The sequence below is a fragment of the Gavialis gangeticus genome, unplaced genomic scaffold (assembly GCF_001723915.1).
Source record: "Gavialis gangeticus isolate Ggan-Ray unplaced genomic scaffold, GavGan_comp1, whole genome shotgun sequence".
NCBI classification, from domain to species: domain Eukaryota; kingdom Metazoa; phylum Chordata; order Crocodylia; family Gavialidae; genus Gavialis; species Gavialis gangeticus.
In genome coordinates, this window is record NW_017729025.1 from 61,036,588 (window position 1) to 61,047,353 (window position 10,766).

Consider the following 10,766-nt stretch of genomic DNA (forward strand, 5'->3'; position numbering starts at 1 on the left):
CCCCACACACACACACTAACCCACCTTTCCCTACTGCCAACACCCATCCCCTACAGGACTTCATGCCCGGGAATTCAAGACAAGCCCTGCCTCCATTTGCCCCGCCCCCATGTTCCTGGCCTCTTGGGCTGTATCTTTGACATCCTTGGGTTAGGCAAACCAATGTTCTGTTTTGGAATGGCAGTTCCTATATTTCTGTTAACATAATCTTAATCTCAGTGACAAAATTGCCAGTTTCAACAAACAGCAGAGAACCTCCATGGGGTCTTTGGTTCTCAGCTTGTCCCATCCACTGCTGGGGAGTCACAGATCCTAGCCAGGCTCTGAAGCTGAGCTGCACAGTAGGGAACCTAAATGCTGCGGCAGTCCTAACTAGTCTGGAATTTACAGAAATGCCAAGGTCACCAGCTGTGGGGCAGTCCCACTGACAAGTCTGTAAACCCTGTCTTCCTGCCAGGTAGATTCTCCTGGAACTGGAGGACCTGCAAGTTCTGGGTTCCTAGCCGTCGCACAGACCTGTTACACAGACTACTTCAGAGCAAGGGACTCCAAAGCTTCCAGAATCCATCAGGAATCTAAATAAGTTTTGCTGGATCCATACTTAGATTCAGCAGTAGTTCATCACACCCAGGATGTTACAACTGTAATATGTTAGGTTCAATTAATGGGCATTTTCCAGTGGAAGTGTCATCTAAACATTTCTGACCAACTCTAATGATGAACTTATTAAAGTATTTCTTTGGTTTTTTTTAAAATGCTGGTTCAGCAGTTTATCCTTTTGTAGCCAGAGGGGGAAGGAGTTGGAAAACTTTACAAGATATTTTTAGGTTTACATTATTAGGCATTCCTCCCCCTTCTCCCCACCCTTTTTTAACCTTTATGGTAAGTTTCTTTTCAAATGTGATCATGACCTCCAAGACAGTAGCTCTATTACAATTGCTGATGTTATTTACACTTTATAAGGGGATGATACGTGCACTTTACCATTTTAGAGTGAGAAAATGTAATATTATGGAAGCTGCAAAACCATGACAGAATATCACCAGCTATTGTAAATATGTTGCACCCATCATGCTGTTGATCAGGTAGATCAAAGACAAGTTGAACGCTGCTCCATTTAATGGTAAAACTGCTTCAGCATACTGATCAGTTAAGATTAAAATTTTAAAGGGAACTGTTAACCTTCATTAGAGTCACTGCTACTGTTGATTGGATCAGTGGTGCCCAACTCCTCCAGCCTCACAGGCTTAGACTGGACCACGGAGCAATGTCACCTGGCTCCTGGGGTTGAGATTTGGCAACAGCAGCAATAATTGATGCTGCCATCATTGCAGTGGGTTGGGTGGGAACCCACGGTTGCACACTGACACCTTACAGGCTGGTAGTTGTACAGGCCTGATTTCAGAGGATGAGGTTAGCTAATTGCGGCAACAGCAGCAATAATAATAACTCCTACCACCAAATTTCTGATACCACAGGATAGATCAACAGGGGCAGCCTTTTTGTCAGGCTTGCCACAAATTAAGCCCTAGGCCCTGCCTTAATACCATTCTGATCCCCTTCCCATGCCTGATTTGCTGCTTTGTCTTCTGCTCCCTGTCCTATGTGCCACCATGCTGCACACCTCCTCCATGATCTGCCATGTGCAGTGCACAGAGGTTAGCCATGCCACTTCTGGCATGCACACCACAGTTTGGCCACCCCTGGGTTTAGATGGTGTAGCTTCATGCTCCAAATCTGGTCAGCAGGGCTCTGAGAGCTGCAGCAAATAACACTGCCACCTCTTGCCATACCACCAAATTTCCAGGCCCACAAGTGGCATCCTGATGCCTGTGAGCATCCCTGGATTAGATCATAGCTGTGGTTGATGCTGCTGTTCTATCTAGAGACTTCATTTTCCCTGCCATCATGGTACCTGAGTACTTCCCAGGTGCTTAAAAATTGAAATAATCGCTCTCATCTAACCTACTTCACCTCCTCCCACTTTTCTCACTCTAGGAGCTAAATTTACAGATTAAATGAATGCATGAAAATAACTTTTTAACATCACTTTTCCTTGCATTTGATCCCAGAACAGAATAGAATGGCCATCCTGCCTCCATATTGAATAATCTCAGTAACCATGCACACAGCCCAGCTCCCCTGCCCCTTCCCCACAACTCATGGGCGCAACACCCACATCCCCCTCCCCACTGTGCACATTGCATGGGCAGTCCACTGCAGCTGAGTAATCAAGGCACACAGCCCAACACCCTCCTGATGCACATGTAGTATAGGCAGCCTGGCCCCTTACCACTGTGCCATCCTACCCTGCCCCTAGAACCAAGACAGGGCCAGAAGCCAGAGTTGCTGGGGGATGGGAGGCCAGGGACCCTGGCTGCCGTCATTGCAGTGGGTTGGGTGGGAGCCCAGGGGTTCCACACTGACACCTTACAGGCTGCCAGTTGCACAGCCCTGATTTCAGAGGATGAAGTTAGCTAATACAGCCTCTACACTAAGGGTAGTGGACAGTGCATTCTTACAAAGTGTCAGGTCACTTTGTAGCTCTACAGAAATGCAGTACTATGGGGGTGTACAGGCATCTGAGTCCCCCAGCTGGAGAGTAAGAATGTTTCCTAAAAGGCAAGTTCCAGCTGGGGGTCAATATCAGGCTGCTCTTGGAGTACCTCTACCCACGTGGGAGCTTGATCACTGACAGCCTGCTCTCTTTCCTTTTGAGAAAGGGGAAGACTGTCAGTGACCAGCTGGCAGAGCTCCCAGCCACCCACCATTGATCAACTCATTGGTGAAACCAGGTAACAGCTCAAACCCTGTATGGGGAGCAAAGGGAGGGGAGCTACCAAGCATAGCCCAAGTTCATCTTTGAAAGAGGTGACATTTTGTAGCACTTTCACTGAACTTGTTAATATCTTTTTTCCTTTCTGTGCCAGGACATACACTGTATCGTTAAAGTAATTCCAGTAAACAAAGGTCCCCTCTAAAATAGTGCTTTTGGGCACAGTATAATGTCATGAGGATAGTCTGGGGATCTCACAACTGCTTACTTCATCTGTGAAAAAAACAGGACCCATTTTGGTCCTGTACTTCTATTTTCAAAACATTGTTCATGCAAATATTGCAAACCCCACTCCTCCTAGTGAAATAAATATGTATCCCAAACAACAGGTAGGGGAACAGCAGATCATATAAATTATTATTTGTTTGACTTGCACAAGAGGCCATGAGATTTAGCAGTTTAGTTATAGGATTGAAAAATTAGTCTCTGTTCTGCAGTTGACTTGCTGTTTAACTTTGGGCAAGTACCTTGACCTGTATGATCCTCATCTCCATTTGTACATCCTGCTATTTGTTCATCTCGTTATGAGATGGGTTGAGAGAGAACCTTTTTTGTGAAGTCTGAAATTTAGGATCAAATGTTTAGTAAAAATCTTGAGAATTATTTATTAAAGCTACATGGTTTACCGGGCTGAGACCTTAGGAGTTTCTCCTATTCCTGTTTCAGGTCAGAGTCCTTGCAAGGATCATAACTAGAACTGTTTGACAACTGGAATTGAAATGTTTCATTTCAGATCAGAATAAAAAGTAAAAAATGCAAAGTTCCCTGTGGAATGGAAATTATTAAATAAATACACACACACACATATTTTGAAAGAACTGAAGTAGATTTTTTTTCATAAATTTTTTTAGCCTCCACAAAGGGCCAAATTCAGATTTTTATCAAGCTCTGGGATTTCCTAACTTTCAGTGTTCCTTTGACTTCACAACATTAATATTCCTTTAACAAAAAATTATATGTGTAATTTCCTTTTTTAAAAAGTAAACTTATATAGAGACCTTCCACAACGTAGCATCCTATTGACACCAACATGACTCACCCCAAAAGTTGGATCCTTCAGGTACACCACACAGGCTTCAGCATTAATAGAGCAATTTGTAGCAGTAGTGAGGCGCCACCCTCTATGTGAACCAATAGTAGATGGGGATGGGGCACTTTGCCCAGTGAATTTAATATGGAGTTGCTGATAACAAAGGAATGGTTAGACCCAGGAATCTTGGATTCCAATCTGGTTTGCTTAAGAGAGTGTTCACTATTGGACACAGACTCTTCTTCATATTCCCTGAATTTGACCCCTACTGCCTTGTGCTGATCCTCTCTCTTCCTCATGCCTGCCTCTTCTTTCTTGCTTTTCTAGTCCTTGTCTACCTAGTTCCAGTCTCCTTTCCTTTGGGCTTTCCATTCCATTCTTTGCCCAGTCAGTTCCCAGTCCAGGGCCCCTAATATCTTGTCTGATCTGTCACCTTTCCCTAGTTTCCTTTCTCCTCCCTCCTCACCTTCTCCTGATTTCTAATATCCCCCTCTGGGTTCTTAATCCAATGTGCCCCCGCCTCCCTCCAGCAGGTGTCAGTCCCAGTTTATGTTCAACTAATTGTACCTGATTTATCATTAGATATGACTCCATTCCCTGTAGCCATCTCCTTTTTGACTGACTTACTATGTTCCCTTCCTCCTTTAACCTCTCCCCACATTATCAGCCTCCAGTCAAAGGTGCCTCTCCCTTGCCTTGCTCTGTTTCAGTCTACCCCTCCACTCTAGTATGGCAATTGACTCCTGTGCATTCAGAACAAGCATCTTCCTCCTGATTGAATGGGTCGAGAGAGCAAAGGAGAGAGAGGCTCCCTATTGCCAGTTCCAGGGTCAAACCCTGAACAAGCCTGCCCTGCAACAGCAGCTCTGAGCAGAAATTGTAGGGATGGTCCCAGCCAGTTCCTGGTTTGGAGCATGCCTAATATTGCTAGAATTGTTGGAGATTTTAAATCCCTAGCTCAGGGTGATCCAACTGGCACAGGTCATGGGTCGCATGCAGCCACCAAAGGGTTAAGCTGCAGCCCAGGGCTCCCAGTCCAGGTGCTGCTTCCCCCACCACTCCGGCTGGCACCAGCCAGTGTCCAGAGTTCCCTCTCCCTCTTCCAGCTTCCCCTGCCTGTTTCTCCCTCCCCCTTCCTCTGCCCCGCAGGGGTGGGGCAACACAGTTGAGGAAGTCCACATACAGAGGACCCAGGAACTAACGTGATGTGGGACCACCAACACACTGCAGCAACAGCGGACAATGTGGTACAATGTGTAAGGAGCAGGGGTGTTGGCACAGTGTAGTGGGGGGTGCCTACCACATGGTGTGGCAGAGGATTACCCCGTACAGAGCACAGTGTGGCCCAAGAGCCATGCAGCAAGTGCCTGCACAGGCCACTCATGTTGGACAGCCCTGACCTAGCTAGTCATCCTCTGTTGAGCAGATGTGAATAAAGGTAGTTTTTCAAAGATGTACAATGTGGGCAGATTTTTACAGGGATGAGACACAGATGACTGCCCTGGCAAATTTCAGATCTCTCCTTCAAAGTGTGGGAATGCTAGAGGTTCTGTGAAACTCACCAGCATTTTTTAACATGAACAGAACATTTTTTCCTTATCCTCTTTGTCATCAAGTACTGAACTGTTTTGGCTGAAACATTAAGGAAATGAGCCTGCAGCATGCACCTGGGATGCCAAACAATTAAAGTTTGTCAAAACTTAAGCTACTAAAATACTGTCATGTGATGGGCGGTCCTAATAATGAGTGAGGTTTTCTAATTTGAATTAATCTGTCTCCTAAGTCTTTTTATCTTAACTTTACTTTTATAGTTTGAGTAATCATAAACATATCATTCATTGCATAGAAATATAAAGACGTAATGCTTGCACTGAAAACTTATAAAATCTGAAACAGAAACTAAAACTACAAATTGATACATACAAGGTGCATGGAATACATTGCCAGGAGATCTGGAATATTAATCAATGCATTCTTTGTTGTCAGATTAAAATATTTTTAAGTGCCATTTATTCGTCACTCTTCTTGTCTAAACTGTTCGGATGTGGAATACACACTACATGACTTCTGTTCTTCAGTAAGCCAGTCTGATACATGTGCTTAAGAGTTTAGATAATAGATAGCTTTACGTTTTCTGATGGCTATCTTGAGTAATTTTATACAAAATGTGTGTACAAGAGCTATACATTAATAAAAAACTAGGCTATTTTTCAAGTACTTTTTTATCCAGTATGGTTGCTGCTTGTTTGAAAGAGTATGAATTTAAATTCGTTCTGACATTTTGGGTGAAACCCGAAGGTCTGATTTACTCATTGACTTAACACTATACTGCTCAGATGTTATGCTGGGATATTTTTCCATAACAGCTCTTCAAGGATTCTTTGTTTAGGCTGGGAATAATTCCAGCATTTTAAAAATATGAAACCTAACTGGTGAGCAGAAGCCAAGTATCGAATTACCATTTGTTTTTCCTTCTAGATTTGTGTGTTTGTGTATGTGTGTGTTTAACTATTTTCACAGAATTTAAGAAAGCTCTTTAGACAGAATAGTTGAGATGCATCACATTGGTTTTAAATAAGGCTGCTGGATCTAGATTATTTTATAGAACTTTTTTCTTTCTCTCTTTCTTCCTTTCTCCTTGTAACATTTAGTCGGTAAGTATAACTTCAGAGTTGTTGCTTCATACACATACTAACCCATCACTCTCTTAACCTGTAGCATGAACAGCAGTTGCATATTGAAATTCTAAATTCTGTCTGGTCTACCTCACCTGTTAATGCCCTTCAGTCTTTGCCATTCGTGTCTCATACCTGACACCTGTTATCTTTTATCTTTCTTCCCCCTTCCTCACTTCTGTCCACTTCTCCTTCCTCATCACTTCATTCTCAACAAAGAAAGAAATGCTGTGATATTTCTTCTCCTTCCAAAACCTCCACTAGAAAGCATTGGCCACATCAAGGTAAAGGGCAAAGGCTTGAAACGGAAGGTCTTTCACGCTAGCTGTGAATGGTATGCTGTGCAAAAGAACAATGATTATTTTCTATTCTCTAACCACCATTTGAAATGCTTTTATTCCTTGTAAAATTAGAACAAGATAAAATTTCAGAAAAGGAAGAAAGGTGCATGGTTTCCTACTTGGCTTTCTGGAAGGCTCTGAGAGTCAGGCATTATCATGCTTTCCCAGATTGTTTGGCAATGTGGTACCTAGTTTGTGAACTAAATTACTGTCACCTGCTGGGGAACATGTAACAGTGTATTTATCCTTCCCTATCATTTAGGTGGGTTGCTTCAGTTCAAACAAGAGGGAAAGAATTGTGCAGTCTTTTTGGAGTAGGCAGGTGCTGGCCCAGAGACATAGAATGTCTAAGTAATTAAATCATTTGGTCTGTAATAGTACGTGTGAGATGCACTGCTAAACTTCTGATGATCCATGATTCACTAACCCTTTTAGGGGATCCTTCAAAGTAAATGGTGTTCAGAGACTTTTAAAAATGTAATGAAGTTATTTCATGAATGAAATTTGTGCTGAAGATTGGTAGCTTAGGTTTTGATATATCATTATCTTAGGGAAGACCCCATGCTAGCATGGTATGGAAGAAATACAGTGTGACATTCTGCCCCTACTGAAGTCATTGAAAGGGCTACCTTTGACTTCAGTAGGGCCATGATTTCATCCCTAATTTGTATAGGCCAGAATGATCAGTAACGTTCAATGTACCAAGCTCTGTAATTAAAATAGGTGACAGCAAACTAGTTGTGTATATCTGCTGTAAATGTGCAAAGGGGCGTAATGGGCACAGAGAGAATTAGAACATAATTTTAATTTCATACTTGCTCCTTTTCCTTTGGCTTCTTTTTATGGGAAAGGATTTGGTATGTTTTTCCTTATGAGTTCCAACATAAAAACTCAGGACCCACTGTAGATCAGCATGGAACACTCATGTAACGGATCGCATATACTGCAACCTCAAATTCATCTTGTTCCTTTTACAAAGAAAATGAAACACCTAGTTTGTATAATTAATGTAATCTGTTCAAGCTTCTGCCTTGTGGGTCCTGTAAGCATTTGCCTTCAGGAGCTTTGACTAAGTATTAGATGCTATCCCTGGGGGCCCTCCATTGCCCTTTCCCACTCCACCTTTTCAGTTGCATGTCTAGATCCCCCCTGCATGCTCACCATGCTGTTAACCCTCCATGTTCTTACCACAGACTGAACTCTAGTCATAGTTTGAATAACTCTCTCCATCCCTGCTCAGAAACTTCACATGTATTTGTCCTCATGGCTAATAGGATAGTGTTATACAACCTTGTAGTTTATAAAGTTTTTAGTTTTCACCTCTAAAGGTGGATTTGTATCTGTTGCTGCCTCCACATGTAACAAAGTCTCCCACAGTCAGTAACGGGCTGGCATATGCTGTGGGTTGGTGGCAACACTGAAGTTCCCAACTGTTCCCCTGTGTATAGATTCCCTTGCTGTGAGCAAGGCAGCTGTACTAACAAGCTTGGTTCTTGCTGTCCCCTTCAGGCTCTTGCCCAGAGACCCAGCTGGGCGAAACTCCAGCAGCAGCAACGGCACAGGTGGACGGGACCGACTTAGCCTCTCCAATGTCTCCTCGGACTAGCAAGAGCCGAATGTCCATGAAACTACGCCGCTCCTCTGGCTCAGCCAACAAGTCCTAAGTGTTGAGAACCTGCAGCTTTCTAATAAACAATTAGCAGCAGCCCCTCATAGGCTGACCCACAACTGTCAGTTAAAGGAAAATGTCCCTGATGTGCGTGTCCTGTCCCCAGCATAGCCCTTTCCTGTACATTTATTTTAGACAGTGACACTGGAATTTTATTTGTATCTTAATATTTTAGCTTTTGTTATTTTTTATCAAATTGCAGGATGCCATATTTTTTTTTTAGTGCAGTTTCTTCTCTGCACCTTTTACCTTCCAGGATGAAAAGATATCTAAAGTAGCCACTTTTAATGCTGTGGTTAACCTCAAGCCATACACGGAACTGGAGACTGCAGTCTTATACACTATATTTATTGTGTCCCATCGCAATTTTCTCTGTAACAAAGAAATAAATATGTACAATTTGAAAATGAATGTACAATTTTAAATTGAAGATGCATTTGTAAAGTCCTCGTTAAAGGTCATATGTTAATGCACAGGATGTGTACAGATTTATTTATGTTATAAGAATAAAATACTTAAAGTAAACAGTCTTTTAGCATTTCAGAGTCCAAACAAAACATAACTTGCTATCAGCACCAACTCTTCCTTTACAATGCAATATATTATTTCATAACTGTGCAGGTGATGCCATAAACTATACCGGAAATAAGAAAAATCACTGTGCTGAAATTCTGATTATGCTTGGCTTCCAAATATTTTTCTAATGTGGTATCAGTAGTAAATGCTCTTTTGCTCTGAGTATGTAGCCTTTTATCATCAGGCTGCTGGATCTAGATGTATATTATTCTTACATAAAGAAGCACTTTTCCAATGTAAATTCATTGCTCCAATGCTGTGTACTATGGAAGAAAAGGGAACACACTCTAGGAGTCCAACCTGAAATGCTGATGATCCTGACTTTGTGAGCACAGGTTAGTGCACACATTCCACCCACCAAGAGGTATTTTCCTATAGATGATGAAATGCTCACATTTTAAGTCGGGCATATTCTGCTATGACGAAACGTAGCATGGCATCTGTACTAACTGCATGTGTAAATATATCATACAGGCAACAATAGAAATATAAATTATGTATTGTCATTCATGTAGTATCCACAGATTTGTAATGGTTAAAGAGAAGACATGCTATTTAATAATACAATAAAATTATTCTTACCACCTTCTGTATATTATTCATTTCACCTCAGAGATTGGGCTCTGATTTATTCCACTGAGTAAAAGAATAGTTTGGTCCATAATCTTTACTAGATGTGGAGGAGTTTGGAGGTTTCCAGATCAGATGGTGCCACTTAGTTCTCATTCTTTAGTTAACATTGATGTATGTTATTCAATCGCTTCTACTTCTCACCCCAAGCCTGGGAGGGCTTCTAATAAAAGCCTTACGGAAAAAATTTTCCTGGGACCTGTAGGCTCATCATACTTTTAGAGTGGTTGGGATAACGCAGAGCCCTAGAACATCCTGCCTGGCAGATGTTCCCTGATCCCTGATGCAGCGGTGGTTGTTTATTTGGTTGTAGCCTGTCTTGCCTTCCTCATGTTTGACTGTAGGAAGGGAGTTAAGACAAGGAGAGGGCGCAATGCACTCTTGCTTCTCCATGGGAGAACTTATTTTCAAGAATTGAGTTTTGCCTTAAACATCAGGTATGGGCTTTTAATAAACCTTCCTTGGACACTGGATTAGGAGCCCCTTTGGGTTCTCCACAGCTGGCTGTGAAGATGCGCACACTGGAGTAACAGCACGCATCAGAGGTGCTCCATGGTAAGGCACTGGGGAGCTGTCCCTTTCCCTTGGGCCTGGGTTTTGCCTGAGGATGGGACTCCTCCGGCTGCTTTATAGCTAGGCTTCTCCTGGGCCTAGGGCTAAAGCGAAGAGACCTGCAGCTCCTGCATCATCTTTGTATTAGCTGCCCAGTGCCTCCACCTATAACGAGGTGCTGTGCTGCCCAACACACGTGTGCTAAGGAACGGCCACTGCCCTGGCCCTTGGTTTCCTCATTTCTAGCTACTGCCATGTGAGACCCGAGCAAGCCCAGCATCCTAAACCTCTGTCAAGCCGCAGCTCTCTGTACCGGGAGCAGGAGAAGCGGTGTCCAGCGCAGCGCGCGGGGGAGCTGCAGCCGGCTCTGAGAGGGGGCGGGGGGCCGTCACCTGCTCTCGGGCGCGGGGCGCGGGACTCGCACGTTCAACGCCGGGACTCGGCAAGACGCGGCAGC

General features: G+C 43.3%; 1 protein-coding gene and 1 long non-coding RNA gene across 4 annotated transcripts in view; one reads left to right on the forward strand and one right to left on the reverse strand.

Moving 5' to 3' along the window:
• RALGAPA1 (Ral GTPase activating protein catalytic alpha subunit 1) overlaps window positions 1-9,711 on the forward strand; it is a 286,398-nt gene extending 276,687 nt beyond the window's left edge. For all 3 annotated transcript variants that reach the window (XM_019518882.1, XM_019518883.1, XM_019518884.1), the window contains one exon: window positions 8,392-9,711. In XM_019518882.1, coding sequence (XP_019374427.1) covers window positions 8,392-8,546 — 155 coding nt within the window. In that variant the 3' untranslated portion in view covers window positions 8,547-9,711. The remainder of the gene's footprint in view (window positions 1-8,391) is intronic.
• Window positions 8,884-10,766, reverse strand: part of LOC109298663 — a 15,285-nt gene continuing 13,402 nt past the window's right edge. The window contains exon 3 of the long non-coding RNA XR_002097673.1: window positions 8,884-10,382. This is a non-coding gene — a long non-coding RNA (uncharacterized LOC109298663). The remainder of the gene's footprint in view (window positions 10,383-10,766) is intronic.